The sequence below is a fragment of the Heterodontus francisci genome, chromosome 8 (assembly GCF_036365525.1).
Source record: "Heterodontus francisci isolate sHetFra1 chromosome 8, sHetFra1.hap1, whole genome shotgun sequence".
NCBI lineage: Eukaryota > Metazoa > Chordata > Chondrichthyes > Heterodontiformes > Heterodontidae > Heterodontus > Heterodontus francisci.
The window spans coordinates 106645171-106663994 of record NC_090378.1 but is presented as its reverse complement, the minus strand read 5'-3'; the positions used below and the strand labels follow the sequence as shown (position 1 = coordinate 106663994).

Genomic DNA, 18824 nt, shown 5'->3' with positions numbered 1-18824 from the left:
TCCTTTAGCGGAGGTGGCAGTAACCAGGGGGCATAGATTTAATTTAAGGGGCAGGAGGTTTAGAGGGGATTTGATGAAAAAAAATTTCACCCAGAGGTGGTTGGAATGTGGAACACACTGCCTGAAGGGGTGGTAGAGGCAGGAACCCTCACAACATTTAACAAGTATCTAGATGAGCACTTGAAACACCGTAGCATACAAGGCCAAGTGCTGGAAAATGAGATTAGAATAGATAGGTGCTCGACGGCTGGCACGGACATGATGGCAAAAGCGTCTGTTCCTGTGCTGTATAACTCTGACTCTATGACTTTGTCCTTATATCGGCTGAAGTATCTTACTACAGGTTTGAGACATGCCTTATTGAAGAGGCCTTGTTTGTTTTGGTAATTGTTGATTTTTCTCTCTCAACTAAAACCCCCACCCTCCCATCTCTCCCCCTATGTCCAAGTACCTCATCCTGTAATTATGCTGGTACAGAACAACCATGATAAAGTTGAACCACAACTTGCAATAATTAACAAATTTGATGCCCAAAACACCGGGTGTTGCACATGCTGTCCTTAAATTCCTGAATTCATTCCTGACTTCTGGAGATTCCTAGGATTTTCTTGCCCATTTTCCCCTCATTACACGTTCTGGAACAATGTGATTCCAAATGGATAGCAGTGGAATTGTGACTTTTATATAGAATTAAACATTCAGCATTTTTCAACATGTCACTAGAAATCCAGACATTCCCTGAGTGACTGTTGCCATTTTAAAATGAGTTTACATAACACAAACCTTGAAACTTGTGTTTTAAAATACGCTAGCTGCTAGGGAGTGGGAGAGAGAGACGAAGAGAAAGTGGAGGGGGGGGGAGGAGGTAGAGAGAGAGGGGCGGGACAGAGAGAGAGGCAGGTGTCCAACCTTTTCACGTGGTGGGCCACATTACAATTTTTGTCTTCCAGCGGACTTTTTAAAAAAAATCAGAATCCGATGGAAAACCCTGAATCTGTTTCAAGTTCGGAAATTGTTGTTCCCGCCCCAGCTGTGCAACTGACGGTGTGATTTCTTTTTAAACCGGTCTGGTTGGAAAGAAGAAGCCAGTGGGAAATTTTTCATCTGGGAAATTTCTCGTCCCTGAAATTACCAGTCACAGACCTCAAAATCTTTTAGTACGTACACATTGCTGACCCCTGGTGATGGCCTCCCTGGCGCGGTGCAGTCTTAGGAGACACATCTCTGCAGGGTACCCTCTTCTGCGCACAGGAGGCTGTTTGCATGCCCACCCCCCCACTGCGCCCTTCTCATACGTCCCCACCCCGAGGCATGGCTGCCTATTGGCCGTGAGAATGCTGCTACTGCTGCCTGTGGCTGCATCTCCCTCCTTCTCTGTTCCTCCTCCTCTCTGGAGATGCTGAAGCCTGAGTGAATAAGGCCTATGGCAGCTGGCCTTCCTCAGTTTCAAGGGACTCTTATCCAATCCCCCCCCCCCCCACCCCCACATCTATTGAGCACAAGTGCCAGTGTGTAGATGGGACCCTGGCAATGCTGGCACCTTTCCCCCACTCCTGTCTGTGATTGCCAATGCCCATGCTGCTCCAACCTCCCAGGTATGCTTCGCTGGCTGTTTCAGTGGTTGCCAGATGAAGCCAGCACTGAGCCTCTGCTTGCTTGCTGCTTCCTTATACCAGGCAGGGCTCTGAAGTCCCAGGGTTCCTGTGCATCCTTTGGAAAATCCAAAAACCTCTGTAAAATTGCTGTCAATTAGCTAATTTAATTGGCTTAATTACCTTCAGGAATTATGTCCTCCTGTCATGCCGCCCAGAAAATTCAGCCCTTTGTGTCTCACCGAGGAAAAATCACTTGGTATCTCCCTTAAACACTTGGGTCTGGTATAAACTGTTGTTAGATTTTTAGTGAAATATTCTGCTTGGCTCCAGCACTCCCAGGGAAGACTCTTATCACTGTTTGCATTGACTCTACCAAATGTGTAGATGGAATGTATGGGGTTTTTTTTCCAGTTCTTAAATGCAGTGTGCATCATCCTTCTGAAATCTAGAAGAGCTTTACTTTAGCCGAATGCTGTGTTGTACGAGGTGAGCTTTTACAGTCTTTGAGAATACATAGCGTCATTGTTTTCATACCATGTTCAGTCCCCTTTGTTGGCAAATAATTATTATGGACTTACTCAAATTGAATAGGCTATTTTTCCCCTAATTTTTAACACCGTAGCTTGCCTTTCTGATTAACATGTTGCTTTTGAATAGGGTGTGATTCTATCTCCCTCTTTCAATGAAAATTCTGTTCAAACAGAGGGGCTTGTCAGCAGACTCAGTAAGCTTCAGGCAATAGTATTTACAAATGAGTTTCCTAAATACATAACCAGCATATTGTATGTTAGAACCAGAGCAGTTCTGGAAGAGTTAAAACCTTAGTCTGTGTGCACTGGACAGATTTGTCATAAACACAGACAGTGCTGACTATTGTATCTTATTGCAAATGTTGTGCTAATTGCTGTATGCTGAACTAATGCTGAAGCTTCGAGTGCAATATTGCTCAGATTGCATGAAGTGCTAGAGTTTTTAATAAGATTTATCATTAACACTTGATTGCCTCTTCACTTAATTCAGAGTACAAGCTATTACGTTCGACCAGCAGAAGGATTTATTCTTCTACTACAAGGATGATTTCTTTCTGTTATGAACAAATGAGCAACATATTAATATTTGATATAAACTTTCTGCTTTTGTGATTATTTTGCTAAATTCTGTCAGTAACCTTCACCCTAGTTGCAATAGCATTTTATCAGTGAATGCTTTGCATCGTTCTTCAATACAATATCAGCATATGTGATAAAGCCTTTTTGCAGCACTTGAGAAAATATCAACATAGATAGCTCAAAGTTTTCCACTGATCTGTTTCACAAATTGTGTTTTTCTTCTGAACTATGTTTTTGTTTACAATGCCATCCATTCCTAATTGACTGAAGAGGTAGCAGAGAATATGCTACCAGGCTGCTCTGTGGGCAACCCCCAGGACTTGTGTGAAAGAACAATAAGGGGTTACTTGCTATCTGACAGATGTTTTACCCTCTCTCCAGCTCTTTGTTAGAGCACCTAGCCTTCACTTTATGCCTCTTGCTTATGATGTAGCCAACAGACAAACAACTATCTTGGCTCATGCTTAATAAACCTTAGGCTTTTACCATCACCTTGTTCTGCAATGTAAACTTGGATACGATAACTGAGGGCTGGATTAACATCTTGCTGTTGATTCGCTAGCATTTCTCTTTTTTATTGTGATTGTAGATAATTGTCATCATTTTTGTTTGAATTATTTTCTGTTTTGCCATTTTTTAACAATATATACTGTTCAAATTTGTTTACGTTGTAACTGTTTTGCAATCTGGCAAGAAAAGATCAACCATAGAACCATAGAAAAGTTACAGCGCAGAAGGAGGCCATTCAGCCCATCATGTCTGTGTCGGCTGAAAAAACTAGCCGCCTATTCTAATCCCACCTTCCAGCACTGGTCTGTAGCCTTGCAGGTTACAACACTTCAGGTGCAGGTCCGAGTACCAATTAACTGAGTTGAGGGTTTCTGCCTGCACCACCGATCTGGACAGCGAATTCTAGACACACACAACTCTGATGTGAAAACGTTTTTCCTCATGTCACCTCTAATCCTTTGACCAATCACCTTAATTCTGTGCCCCCTGGTAATTGACCTCTCTGCAAGGGGAAACAGGTCCTTCCGGTCTGTCTAGGCACCTCATAATTTTGTACATCTCAATTAAGTCATGCCTCAGCCTCCTCTGTTCTAAGGAAAACAACCCGACCCTATCTAATCTTTCCTCATAGCTGCAATTTTCAAGCCCCAGCAACATTCTTGTAAATCTCCTCTGTACTCTCTCCAGAGCAATTATGTCCTTCCTGTGATGTGACCAGAACTATACACAATACTCCAGCTGTGGCCTAACCAGCGTTTGAAACAGTTCCAGCATTACATCCCTGCGTTTGTATTCTGAACCTCGGTCAATACAGGAAAGCATTCCATATGCCTTCACTTTATCTACCTGTCCTGCCACCTTCAGGGACCTGTGGACATGTTGGTCTCTCACTTCCTCTAACCCTCTCAATAGCCTCCCATTTATTGTGTATTCCCTCACTTTGTTTTCCCTCCCCAAATGCATTACCACGCACTTTTCCGGATTTGCCACTTTTCCGCCTACTCAACCAAACCATTGATATGATTCTGGAGTCCACAGCTATGCTCTTCACTATCAAATACACGGCCAATTTTTGTGTCATCTGCAAATTTCCCAATCATGCCTCCCACATTTAAGTCCAAATCATTAATGTATACCACAAACAGCAAGGGACCCAACACTGAGCCCTGTGGAACACCACTGGAACCCGCTTTCCAAAAATATCCGTCAATCATTAACCTTTGTTTTCTGTCACTGAGCCAATTTTGGATCCAACTCGCCATGTTCCCCTGTCTCCCATGGGCTTTTATTTTTCTGACCAGTCTCCCATATGGGACCTTGTCAACTGCCTTACTAAAATCCATGTAAACAACATACACTGCATTACTCTCATCAATCTTCCTTGTTACTTTCTCAAAAAATTCAATTAAGTTAGCAAGACATGACCTTACCTTAACAAAACCATACTGACTATCCCTGATTAATCCATGCCTTTCTAAATGACAGTTTATCCTATCTCTCAGAATTGACTCTCATTACTTGCCCATCACCAAGATCAAACTCACCAGCCTATAATTATTTGCCCTATCCCTCGCACCCTTTTTAAACAATGGTACAATGTTCACAGAACTCCAATCCTCTGGAACCTCACCTGTGTCTAGTGAAGATTTGAAAATGATCCTCAGAGCATCTGCTGTTTCCTCCCTGGCTTCGTTTAACAGCCTGGGATACAGTCCATAAGGCCCTGCTGATTTATCAACTTTCAAGAATGTCAGACCCTCTCGTACTTCCTCTCTATCGTATCTAATATTTTACACTCCTCCTCTTTAACTACAATGTCTGCATCATCCCTCTCCTTTGCGAAGACAGAGACAAAGTACTCATTAAGAGCCCTGCCCACATCTTCTGCATCCACGCATAACTTACCTTGTATATCTCTGATAGGCCATACCCTTTCCTTAGTTATCCTCTTGCTCTTAAATACATCTTTCATAAAACGTCTTCGGGTTTTCCTTAATTTTATCTGCCAATATTTTTTCATGTACTCTCTTAGCTTTCCTAATTTCCTTTTTTACTACACCCTTGCACTTTCTGTACTCCTCTAGGCTTTCTAAAGTCTTAAGTTTTTTGTGACTTTCATAAGCTTTCTTTTTCTGCTTTATCTTACCTTGTATGCTTTTAGATAACCAGGGGGCTCTAGATTTGGCAGTACCACCCTTTTTCTTTCTGGGCACATGTCTACACTGTGTCCGTAGAAGTTCACTTTTGAATGCCTTCCACTGGTTTGCATGATCCAGGAAGCTCCTATGACTTATCCCCTATTTGTGCTGAATTTGCTCATCCCAACCATGGCTGCAGTTGATCTCAATGCCAGGGGAAGGTTGGAGTGATAGGGAATCATACAAGTCTCCTGCCCAGTGGCTGACCATTGACCTATGCCATAAAATCTACATTTGTGTGGACACTGAGTAAGATCACGGTGTGATTTAACTTTGATGCTCCGCACTACACGAAGGTCAAGGAGGCAGACAACCTAAACGTGAAAGCTCAGATGAAGGATGACTACTTGGGTCAGGTATCAGAGTGCACTAGCACCTGGGGCGCCATGGCCTGCAGTACAGACTATTCCCAGCAGTGGTTATGTGGATATGAAATTGGCTAAGGGACAGAAAGCAGAAAGTAGCAGTGAAAAGTTGTTTACTGAGCGAAGGTGGTGTCCTCCAGGGGTCAGTTCTGGGATCACTGTACTTTTTAATATATGTTAATACTTGGACTTGGGTATGCAGGGAGGAGCAAGTTAACAGACTTCAGATGGACAGAACAGGCTGGTGAAATGAGCAGATGTATGGCAGATTAATTTTAGTAGGAAGAATTACGAGAGACAATATAAACTAAATGGCACAGTTTTAAAGAGGATGCAGGAACAGAGACACCTTGGGATGTACCTAAACAAACAAGTCTTTGAAGGTGGTTGGACTAGTTGCGAAGGCTGTTAAAATGGCATGCAGGATCCTTGGCTTTATAAATAGAGGCACTGAGTCCAAAAACAAGGAAACTGTGCTAAACCTTCATAAAACACTGTTTGTCCCAGTTGGCATATTGTGTCCAATTCTGAATACTATACTTTAGGAAGGATGTCAAGGCCTCAGAGAGGGTGCAAAGGAACTTTATTAGAATGATATCAGATGAAAGACTTCAGTTACGTGGAGCAATTAGCGAAACTGGGGTTCTTCCCCTTAGAGCGGAGAAGGTTAAGAGGTATTTGATATAGGTGTTCAAAGCCTTGAAGTGTTTTGCTGAATAAATAAGGAGGCAGAAGGGTGGGTAACCAGATGACACAGGTTGAAGGTAATTGGCAGAAGAACCAGAAGCGACATGAGGAATCATTTTTTACACACAGAGTTATGATGATCTGGGATGCAGTTCCTGAAAGGGTGATAGAAGTAGATTCAGTATTAATTTTCAAAAGGGAATTGGATAAATACTTGAAACTGGAAAGTTTGCAAGGCTATGTGGCAAGGATGGGGAGTGAGACTAATTGGATAGCTCTCTCAAAGAGCTGACACAGGTATGATGGGCCAAATGGATTCCTTCTGAGCTGTACCATGATTCAACCCCTCCTTTCCTGGATGTAATGTTGAAACATATGGCATGCCATTGAGAAGAACTGGAATTGGCAAACTCCCTTGGAACAAAATAAATAATGGGCATTTAAGCATAAAGGGCTAAATCGAGTGTTATAATCTGTGCATTTCAGAATGGAATGAAAGGAATAGGTGACTTGTAATTTAAAAGCCAAGATAGTGCCAATCCATTTGTATATGCTTCATATGTTTCTCCCCTTCTAACTGCCCATTTTTATAGACACTGCTGGTGGTGGGAACCACTTCACTGGTACTGATTGTTTTACAAATGAAGTAGCACTCAAGATCTTGGCAATGAGGGTACAAGCTGGAACTTTTTCTTCTCTGCACCAGTGTTGGTAAACTTGAACAGTTGACTGTGATTCATGCCACTGCAGGCTGCCGCAATTGTAGCACTAAGTGTGCTGAATACTCTGACTGTCCATCTAGGTCAGCAAAGTAGCTTTTTTTCCATCACTCGCCTGTGTGGACTTCTTGCTGATATTGAAGAAGATTCACCACCAGCTGCTGTTTTGATGCTGGAGGTGGTCCCCTGGAATCCACCTCCAACTGGCTTTGCAACTTTGCACCACACACACATACAGTACAAAGAGAAGCTGTCACTGACCCAGCTACCTCCTATGCACAGTTTTCAATTCAATCTCTCGAATATGCCTATGAGGGACATGTTTGTATGAGTCTGAACCTTGTAAGGATGGAAAATTTCTGCAAAAAAAGAAATAAAAATTCACACTCCTGTATTTAGACAGTCGCCAGCGGATGTCATGGTGATTATATTACAAGTACCGTACCTTTCGACAACCCAGTTCTTCTGTCACCCATGTAAATTACATATAATTTCTGACTCGGCATCAGCTATTCCCGTTTAGTTTTTGTTACTTTGTAAAATATATTTAATATTTTCTTGGGATATGGTACAATAACTTAATCATTTTTAATTGGAGAAATCACTTTTTTTCAGCATATGCAAATTTTATCATTTCCAAGAGTTGTATAGTGTTTGAGAAATATGAATAATTTAATGGCCTCATGTCTAGAGGGTTGATTGCAGAGTATCCCATATTGGTTATTTTAATTTTGTTCTCAATTTTGACGAGTACTCAGCTAGTACATTTCTAACCTTCAATTTGTCCTTCATAGATCAATTTTGTCTTCACTAACTTGTAACTAATAGTTATTTTGTGTTTCTCCTTTTGTTGTAGGGTTTTTTCAGCAAACGTTTAAAGGGCTCTATTAAACGAACCAAGAGCCAACCAAAGCTTGACCGTAACACCAGCTTCCGCCAGATACTACCGTCACTGAGGAACTCAGATAATGACCGGTAAGACATCATCATTTTATTATCGTGCATTTTAAGGTAGTGATGCGGGCTAAATGCATGATGGTGCGCATGTGTTTAAAAGTCTTTGGACATAAGCTCTCTTTCCTGTGGCTGTCGGATGCATAACCTACTATGTGCCTACGCCATACAAACCCGGAGGGGGCTAGGTTGGTCTGTGCTCAGTTAGCTTATCTCAGTTTAAGTGGAAATGATATAGTTGGTCAGTGACTGTGTGTGTGTAGGGGTGTGGATGGTTGGATGAAAGGCTGGATCCCAGCCTGGTTGTGCTTCCTCATTTGGATAGAACACCATACATGGTCTGAGTCATTGCCTTCAGAAGCAAAGCACTGAAGGATTGGGGGAATTCTTAGACCTTGATTCTTGCATGTTTGATTATATGCTATGTACTCTTTTAATCCATACACAAATGTTAATTTTTTTATAGAAGAGTTCTCAGTTATTTGTGCACTTGCAGATCATTAAAATGCATTGCACTGTGCAATTTGCACAAATTGAACTTCAACCGATTTGTGTTGACTGTTGGCAAATGCTGAGCAAACAAGAACATGAGCTCAGTACAGCAAAGAGCTTGTGAATTTCATGGATGATTAATGGAGTGGGGAATACTGGGACCTTTTCACTACATTCCTCTTTCATTAGTGGAGGTCCACAGTTGGACTTTTGCACTATATCTGAAACTGAAACCTTTTTCAGTTCATTCAATCAACTTTGGGCAGCAATTTGTTGTCCATGATGGTGATTATCTTGTTTTTTTGCTCCTCTTGACTCCCATGTACTATAGTGTTTTTATTATAGCAAATACACGTTTCCAAAGGGAAGTTTGCTACTGGATCAAATTTATCAGAAACACAAAGTGTTTTGGAATATTCATCTCTTCCTGGAGAATGCTACCTATTGACAGCACCTTTTTCTTCATATACCACATCATATATTGTAGTTTAATTGCCATTTTCATACTGAATGTTGCATAAGCTTGCCACAATGCAGACAGAAAGCACAAACTCCAAATATTAATGTTATGTTTCTGTATTTGAATCATCGAATAGTACAGCACAGAAGGAGGGCATTCGGCCCTTCACTGGCTGTTTTGAAGAGCAATCCACTCAGTCCCAGTCGCCTGCTCTTTCTCCCTATCCCTGCAATTTTTTTTCCTTCAAGTGTTTATCCAGTTTCCCTTTGACTATTGAATCTGTATCCAGCACCCTACCAAACTCTAACCATTCGTTGTGTAAAAAGGTTTTCCATTATGTGCTTCTGGTTCTTTTGCCAGTCACCTTAAATCTGTGCCCTCTGGTTATCAACCCTTTGGCCATGGGAAAGAGTTTATTTTTATTTATTCTATCTAAGCTCTTCCTGATTTTAAACACCTATATCAAATGTCGTCTTAGGCTTCTCTGCTGTAAGGAAAACAGCCCTAGCTTCTCCAGTCTGTCATCTTTCATCCAGTAAATCTCTTCTGTACCCTCTCCAAACCCCTCACATCCTTCCTGAAGTGTGGACACAATACCCCAGCAGGGGCCGAACTAGTATTTTATATAGACTTAACATATTTCTCTGTCTCTGTTCATAAAGCCCAGGATTCCATAAACTTTATTAACTACTTTGTTAACCTGTTCTGCCACATTCAAAGATTTGTGTGCAAACGTCCCCAGATCTCTCTCACTCCTTACACATCCTTTTAAATTGTACCATTTAGGATGCATCATCTCCTCTTATTCTTCCTACCAAAATGTATCACCTCACACTTCTATGTGTTGGATTTCATCTGCCATGTGTCCACCCATTCCAGCAACCTGACTATGTCCTCTTGAAGCCTATCTTCCTCACTGTTTACTCCACTTCCAAGTTGCATGCCATCTCATAATTTCAAAATTGTTCCCTGTAGTCCAAGTCTAAGTGATTAAAGTACATTAAAAAAAATGCAGTGGTCCTCGTACTGAACCTTGGGAAGCTCCATTGTATGCCACCCTCCAGTCCAAAAAAGCAGCCACAACTCTCTTTTCTATCCCTTAGCCAATTTTGTATCCAGCTTTTATACCATTGGTTTCAATTCTGCTGTCAAGCCTAATGCATGGTACTTTTGAAAGTGCACATACACAAGTTTGAGTTCTACTTTGCCAGTTAGGTTTTCTCAACATGAACATCATAAATATAGTGTCTTTAATGTAGAACAATATCCCAAAGTGCTTTCCAGATGTCTTAAGTAAAACCAGACCCCAGAGCGGAAAGGAGAACAAAAGATGTGGAGTTTAAGGAAAGACTGAATCATGCAGCCCAGAAAGGGGGGCATTTGTCCCATCATGCCTGTGCTATCCATTTGAAAGAGCTAATCTCCTGCTCTTTCCCCTTAGCCCTGCAAAGTTTTTTCTTTTCAATGATGCATCCAATTTCTTTTTGCGAGTTGTTGTTGCATCTACTTACACCATCCATCTGCATTCCAGAAAACAACTCACTATGTAAAATAATTACTCCTCTTCTCCCCTATGCTTCTGTTGCGAGTTATCTTAAATCTGTGTCCTCTATGGGAAACGTTTCTCTTTATTTACTCTATCAAACCTTGTCATTCTCTCCCCTTAACCTTCTGTACTCTCAAGAGAGCAATCTCAGCTTCCCTTGTCTCTGCACATAACTGATGTTGCTTGTCTCTGGTATCATTCTGGTAAATCTCCTTTACACCATCTTGAAGTCCTTTACATCCTTCCTAAAGGTTTACTCTAGGAAGACGTATTCCATTCACCAGAATTAAAATCCCTTGTCTTGATGAGCAGAAAATTTTACCAAAAAGCCTTTTTATCGAAACATGTTCATATTGAAAAGGGCAAAATAATGACAATAGATTCCTTTTTATCTTTGTGCTTTATGATCCCAACTTCCTAATATTCCATAAGCAACCTGCTTTTGATGTTAATCTTGAGCAGTATTCCTCAGTGAGATACTTTAAGATGTGTGTTTCTGTGTAGATTGCCCTATTGAGTTTAAAATGAACCATGTTGTAAAAGAAATGACAGCAAACCTATCAGTTCTGGTATTAAGCTTTTGACTTTAATAAGCTGCTGCGTCCTTCAATCTTCAACATCTCCTCAGGCAATTTCTTGTGTTCAGAAAGAGATTGAACGACATAAAGGATTTTGAAATACATGATTTCTTTTATGTAGTTGTGTCACTGACTTGAAAGAGGAAGGGCAGTTATCAGTTTTGCCTTAATATCTTGAATGATGCAAAGGCAGAAATATGGATGTTGCTAGTGTGTCTCCGTCTTCCCTTGATCCTGTGTCTTTTACAATTTAATACTGCTTGCTACAACTTGGAGACGGACATTTTATATATGGTTTTCCTAGCAGCAATATGGTGAAGTTCCACTTCAAGGACATCACAAATGGGGAATGCATTTTAAGAGTCCACTGTCCATGCTCATTAACTATTCTGTCTCCAGTCTGTTCCAGATCCCTAGATTTAAATAACCAAACAGCAAAGAGGGATGACTAAGAGATCCTCACCTGTGTAGAAATGCATCTCTTCAAAGCGTTTAGCATTATGTGACAATTTGGAGGACAGCTATTTCCCTTCAAGCAGAATTGAGCTTCTGTGTATCTTTTGATGAATAGGCGCAGGGTGTCTTTGAGGAGAAAATAACAGTGACAGACAGCTGGCGGATCTGAGTAAAGGTGGAAACCTATCCCGAAACCACTGACTGTTGACCCAAGTTCCTCATGGAGGTCTGTCTACCTGTCTGACAATGTATCTCAAAGTACACTTTCAGAGGTGAAAGAAATTTTAAGCTCCATCAGTAGTGATCACAGCTTGTAAAACAACAGTTGGAAAATGTGCAAATGGTTGTCTGAGAAATGTTAATCTAGTCCTCCAGATATTTGGTGTGAGATTTCTAATGTGCAGAATTTAATAGAGTTGCGTTAAAGGTAGCAGGCCTGTGAAACCAAATAACGGCTACAGCAAAAAATTCTGATTTTTCTTAAATCTACTTTATTGAGCCATGTATCATTTTATTTTTCAGATTGTTATTTAAATACACAAGTTACTGCTTCTTGGATTTTCCTGCAACATGCACCACTCTAGTTAACAGCATGGGAGGAGCAATTCCAGGCTTCTTCCAACGCTGCCTTGAGACTGAGGGCTGGTGGGGTGTGCAAACAAGTCCATTACTCTACCTCCAACTTGAGATTTTTCCCACATCCATCCCTATGAGGAGATAACTGGCCTTTCCACAACAGAGTGGCTGAGATGGATGATCCATGATAGATATGAGCCCTCCAATCTCTAATTCTCTGGCATAACCTACAGAGAATCTGGCACATTGTGCAAAAGCAAAATATTGCGGATGCTGGAAATTCAAAATAAAAACAGAAAATTTGGAAACACTTAACAGGTCAGGCAGCATCTGAGAGAGAAACAGTGTTAACGTTTCAGGTCAGTGACTTTTTGTTAGAACTGGAAAAAGTTAGAACTGCAACAGGTTTTTAAGCAAGTACAGAGGCTGGGAAAGAGGGGTGGAGAACAAAAGGGGGAAGGTCTTTGGTAGGGTGGAAGGCAGGAGATATTAAATGACAAAAAGGATGATGGTGCAAGGCAAAAGGAGATGGTAATGGGACAAGTAAAGAAACAAAAGATGGGTCCAGAGGAAGTGTAAGTGGGAATAGCAAAATCATCAACAACAACTACCATCCGAAAAAATAGGGACAGAGGTTATGATCTGAAATTGTTGAACTGAATGTTGAGTCCAGACAGCTGTAAAGTGCCTGATCAAAGGATGAGGTGCTTTTTCTCTTGCTTACATTAAGTTTCACTGGTTCAGTGTCGGAGGCCAAGGACAGAGTTGGAGTGTGACAGAGAACTGAAATGACAGGTAACTGGGAGCTAGGGGTCACTCTTGCAGACTGAACGGATGTGTTCCACAATGCAGTTACCCAATCTGCATTTGGTTTCCCCTGTGTAGAGTAGACTACATTGTGAGCAGTGAATACAGTATACTAAATTGAAAGAAGTACAAGTAAATTACTGTTTCACCTGGAAGGAGTGTTTGGGACCCTGGACCTTGGAAAGGGAGGAGATAAAAGGCCAGGTGTTGCACCTCCTCTTTCCCTGGGCAGGTGCAGTGGGAAGGGGCGGGGGTGTTGGGGGTGATTGAGGAGTGGACCAGGATGTTGCAGAGGGTTGATTCAACAGATCACCCTCCACCATTTCAACATGATGCCACCACCAAACACGTTTTCCCTTCTCTCCCTTCAGCATTCTGAAGGGACTAATCCCTCCGTGGCACCCTGGTCCACTCCTTAATCATCCCCAACCTCTGCCTCATTTTGTTGTATGCTATTTCCATTAACAGTTCCTCTATACTTTTTTTTTGTTTCTTTGCTAGTCCCATTACCATCTCCTTCTGCCTTGCACCATCATCACTATTGTCATTTAATTTCAAAAGCAAAATACTCTGGAAAACTTGAATAAAAACAGAAAATTCTGGAAATAATCAGGTCAAGCAGCATCTGTGGAGAGAGAAATAGAGTTAATGTTTCAAGTCAATGACCTTTCATCAGATCTTCCATGCTATCAGATCTTCCCTATTGTACGTTCCCCTCTCTCCTGTCTCTGTACTTGCTTAAAACTTGTTACATCTCTAGCTTTTTCCCAGTTCTGGAAGAAGATCGTCCACCTGAAACATTAACTCTGCTGCCTGACATGTTGATTATTTTCATCATTTTCTGTTTTTATCTCCAGTACAATGTGCTAGTTAACTAGCCACCTTTTTCATTAGTCCTTTTTAGGAGAAATGGATAAAGTGAAATGTACAAAGTTAATTGATCTGGAAATTGAACTTAATATTCAATTTTCCATGTTGTATTGGGGTAAAAAAGATGGAATGGATGGAAATGTAAGTGGGAAATGGATGGCAGTGAAGAGGAGATGGAAGAGGGAATTAGATAGCAATGAAATTATAAAGGCAAGGGGAAATGTGACAATTCAGGGAATAGGTAAAAAGAAGTTGTGTATCAAGTGATGGGGAGATCTAATTGGTGACATGGATGACATTGATGGAAGCAGGAAGGGCTAGAAACCAACAGCATTGTTTTGGGAGAAGGATGAAAGAAACTGGGCACAGTATTTTGGAATATGGAGAAAAACATAGTACCAGTACCGAGGGGAGAGAGAGAATGCCAATATGGATTGGTGTAAGACTGTTAGGTTGAACTTGGTTTGAGGGCAAGAAGTGTGCAGGTTGATTGAATGTTGAGAGGGAGGAGAGTTTTCTGGAAGCTGGCAAAGAATGCCTGATTGAATTGAGGGGAGGGGAGGAGAGAAGAAATGTGCTTGGTTGAATTGAGGATAGAATGTAGAATATACCTGTAACGTAAATTACAAATCCAGTGTAGCTACCTTTTTTCACAGAATCTAGGGCCATTCTTAAGCCACTGGCTTTTGGGAACGGCACAACGTTTTCAGAAACTGTTTGGGCACTTGTGCTAATTTTCTAGGTTGGCATATGTGCTGTTTGCTCCATTCCTCTCCATAAATAATACCAAGTGCATATCCCAAGGTGCTGTTCAGCCTTATTTTGTTATGAATTATTGTTTGGCCAGATTCAGCATATTGTTTTAATATTCATTCCTGAGTGGGGCATAAAAAAGCAGTAATCAATCATTCATAACAGGATATTACCCTATTATGTCGCCAAGGTGCCCATTGATTTGAAGGAAGGTATTGCCTGCAGAATAAGAGGCATAATGAGGCTGTTACACATTGGGCCATTTGTGCGACCTTCTAATAGCATTCCCCCTCCCCGCCCCGCAAAACATCAGGCCCGTAGTTCATTAATGTCATTTTAACCTTGAGTTGGTGTTGAGGACTTATAATTCTCTCTGAGGCAGCTGCAGTCATTTGGAGGATGTGTAATACTCTCCCCCCCCCCCCCCCCCCACTGCCCTGCCAAAAAAAAGAATGCAATGCTGTGGGCATTTTCTACTCCTGGTTGTCACCAACATTGTGATAAGGCTATCCTGGTGATCGGGCATCAGGTGACAGGAAGCAACACTATATAAAAATACCGTGAAGTATGTTTCTAAGCTATTGGTTGCCTTGTATATAGTATAAGTTTAGCCTGTGAAGTAAATTATAAGGTTGCTCTCTCTGTTTTCAGTTGTGAATTTATTATTCTGTTCTTGGCGGTTGATCTTCGTCGCTTGAAGCAAGGCTTCATTTAACTCCAGGTTCACAGATGCAGCAGTTGGCTAGAATGAAACTGTTGTGGACAGCTGGACTCTGGATTGAGCTCATAATTAAACCTTGCTCTGTTGGATGAGCAGCAGAAATAATACTGATTAAAGGAAAGTAGGCTTTAAGGTATTAGAGGAGGACTGAGGCATATCTCTGGCTGGTTCTGCATGAGCAAGGGTCCTTTCTGATGTAGTCTGCCTGAAGGAGCTTTCACCATGTCGCCAGTATTTATTGTTGCGTGAGGTCTGGTAACCTACTTACCCAGCACTCTGCAGTGCAGGTATTGTATGCATCCAGCATTCTGTGCACAGGCAACTATTAGGTCAGATTAGCTTTGGCTTTACAAAATGTTATTTTCAAGATAATGAAGCATTTTCCCAATATCTGAAAAGCCTGTGTTGTCTATGTAATGAAAAGGGATTCTGTTTTGATTTGATTTGACATTGCCATCTCCTTTTGCTTAGAAGATAGCCACAGGATATTAAAGTGATCACGTGGTGAGAGTGCCTCACAGTACTGTTTAATGAAAAAGATAATCTGTCTCAGCAGTTGACATTCTTAGTATGCTGGACTTTTCTCTATAATCTTTGGAAAGCATAGTAAAGGCATGTTACAGCCAGAGTCTTTATAAATACAGTTTTGCTACTGAAGAAAAAGCTGTCAGTGATACTAACTTTATTTCTCTTGCACAGTAAGTAGTTTTGCCAGACGTGCTGCGCCAGTGGAAAGCAAATTGCTGTTATCGAATGTTCTGATGTCTGTATCTAGTATCTTTCACCTATGATTTGACGACTGTAGCAAACTATCCATACAAAACTCTTGACTTGCAATCTAGAGTGAAGTGATTCACATTTTTATCTTAGGAATTTTCACTGACCTGCAGACAAGTGACCTATTTTATGTTGCACACTTGATTCTTGCTTAATAAAATGTAGTTACAGATTTATTTCAGAACACCAGAACCCTAAGTGGATACCAGAAAGTCAATCTGCTGTTCCATGTTGCGGTGCCCAACACACCAATACCTGTCATTGTTATTGATGTTCCCATGAAATGTGCAGACACATTTCTACTACTTGGACTTGGAGGTTGCAGAGTCTGATGTAACGAATATTTTAAAAAAAATTATATAAGATATCATTGTTTCTGTTGGGATCCCACGGTAAAGTAGGGTTATGCTGAACGAGTATTGGAGAGCTCTGTAATCCTTTATTACAAAGACCAGAGACCATGGGTATATGTTGATTGCTGTTTACCATCAGTTAACATCAAAAGCAGGAAGCAATTCTTCAATCCATAATCAGAGGATTTAATCAGCATACAGTACTGTGATTTTTTTCAGAGTCAGTGACTCCAAGATAATGCTGCAGTTAGGAAAAAAATCTTGCAGTTTCAAAGGACCACACAGCATCTATCATAGAAGCCTTTCTATGCAGAAAAATGGGTACTTGGAGTGTCTAGACATCATTAATCTCTTGGATTCCAGAACATCATTAACAACGATACCAAACATTACAAGGTGAATTTGGCTATCTCAACTCTGAAATGAGATTAAAGGCTTGAAATAATGTAAGGACCAATATTTTTATAATGTAGATCTTCACTTGTTGATGTATTCGGCTTATTGATGCTCAGTCAATGAGGGCATATCTTTGAGTGATCATGTTCATCTTCAAAGAATTAATTGTTGTGATGGAACCATTGTGAGTTTGTTGAGTCCTTCCCAGCTCTTGATCACTGATAATGGAACACAGTGAATATTTATAAGGTTCAAAATTAGCTATAATTATTTTTAATTCTTGTGATGTGGCCAATACTGACTGCTCCTCACTAGTTGCCCAGAAGGGCATTAACTGCTAGGACTGGGGTCGCATCTAAACCAGAGCAGCTAGGGGTGATGGGTCCCTTCCCAAAATGAACTAGTCAACCAGTTGGGTTGCTATGACAATCCATCAGGTTTCACTACAGCTTATCCGGCACCAGCCCTCAAATTACAAGATTTATTGAATTTAGTTTTGCAACTTGCTTTGGTTGGGTTTGAACTCACAATTTCTAAATTGCAAATCCAGGATCATAATCGTTAGAGTCAACGGCCTGCTTGCATAAAATTTGCAATCTCACTGGATAGGATGATAGGTTTGGAAAATTTTGAAAAAAAACGGCATATTGGTTAGATGGTGATTGAAGTTTGTTGATGGGGCAGAGCAGATGCAGCTTTTCTCCACATCTGATCTGAGAAAGCTAGATGCTGACATTCACCTTAAAAAAAATTACTCTGTTAATAAATATAATCAGCATTTCCTATTGTGATTTCCAGCCAATGTTACTTGCTAGGAGTGCACATGTTGAGACATAAGAGAAAGAATCGGCTGGGTTTGGCTGTGATGCACATTGCTGTTTTAAAATGTGATCCTGCTTACAGTCAAGGCTCATAAATCAGAATGGCCTTTGAGCTGAGGCACCACGAGACAACTTAGCAGTGTAGCTGGATGCTAGTAAGGAGCTGATCCCTTTTTGGGAATAGGACAGAAACTGGGCAAGAGGAAGAGAAAAAGGGAGAAAAGCTCACAAAAATATAAAAGGAAAACAAAAGTTTGATCTTCTTGAAGGTTATCCTTGCAGTTAATTCACCTCCCTCAGGGGATTGAATAAGTTGAGTTGATCCCAACTGTCCTGAATTAAATACATAGTCTGTGGAGGAAGTGATATAAATGGATTTAACTCGTTCCCTACTATTTGATGTTCTGCGCAGGTAAGAAGATAGCTTGAATTTCCATTATATCAGATGGCTGGGGTTAAGAGAGGGTACATTTTGGATGTGGTGGTTGGGGGCGGCAGCAGTCTGCACAGCCCATCGGGAGTGTTAAAGCTTTTAAAAGAACTGCAAGAAAAGTCCCTGCAGTACTCTTACTGTTGATATTGATTTGAACATTACAATCCTGTGTGTACAAAACATCTTTCAACTCGAGCATAGCTGATTTACATCCAGTGATACTGAGGCTGTGATGAAATGTCATGCTTTCATGCCTACTCGTAGAATTGATGCTAGGACCATTGTGCAGCCAGCCACCTTTTTTTTGAGTGGACAATTTAGCTTAACTTAAAACATTTTGGTTCTTCAGTGCCACAGTGGGTGAAGGCACAGTGGAACATTGAACTGTACACAACAGCATGGTCCCAAGTTTGATTCCTGACCTTTGCTGTGTTAGCTGGTCTCCATCATGCAGCATTTGGCAGTTCTAACTGACCCCTGGCTATTAAGGGGAAAACTCAGGCAGGCTTCCTGCTCCTGATTGTTGTTCAGTAACCCACATAAGAAATAGGAGCAGGAGTAGGCAGTTCAGCCCCCCCAATAACCCTCAACTCCCTTGTAGATCAAAAATCTGTCTCACTCAGCCTTGAATGTATCTAATGACCCAGC

At 41.1% G+C, this 18824-nt stretch overlaps 1 protein-coding gene across 8 annotated transcripts in view; it reads left to right on the top strand.

The window, feature by feature from the left end:
- Window positions 1-18824, top strand: part of rasal2 (RAS protein activator like 2) — a 466188-nt gene that overhangs the window by 343547 nt on the left and 103817 nt on the right. For 6 of the 8 annotated variants that reach the window (XM_068037871.1, XM_068037872.1, XM_068037865.1 and 3 more), the window contains 2 exons: window positions 8040-8158; window positions 16746-16922. In XM_068037871.1, the coding sequence (XP_067893972.1) occupies window positions 8040-8158; window positions 16746-16922 (296 nt within the window). The remainder of the gene's footprint in view (window positions 1-8039; window positions 8159-16745; window positions 16923-18824) is intronic. The other 2 variants (XM_068037870.1, XM_068037869.1) reach the window with 1 other exon arrangement.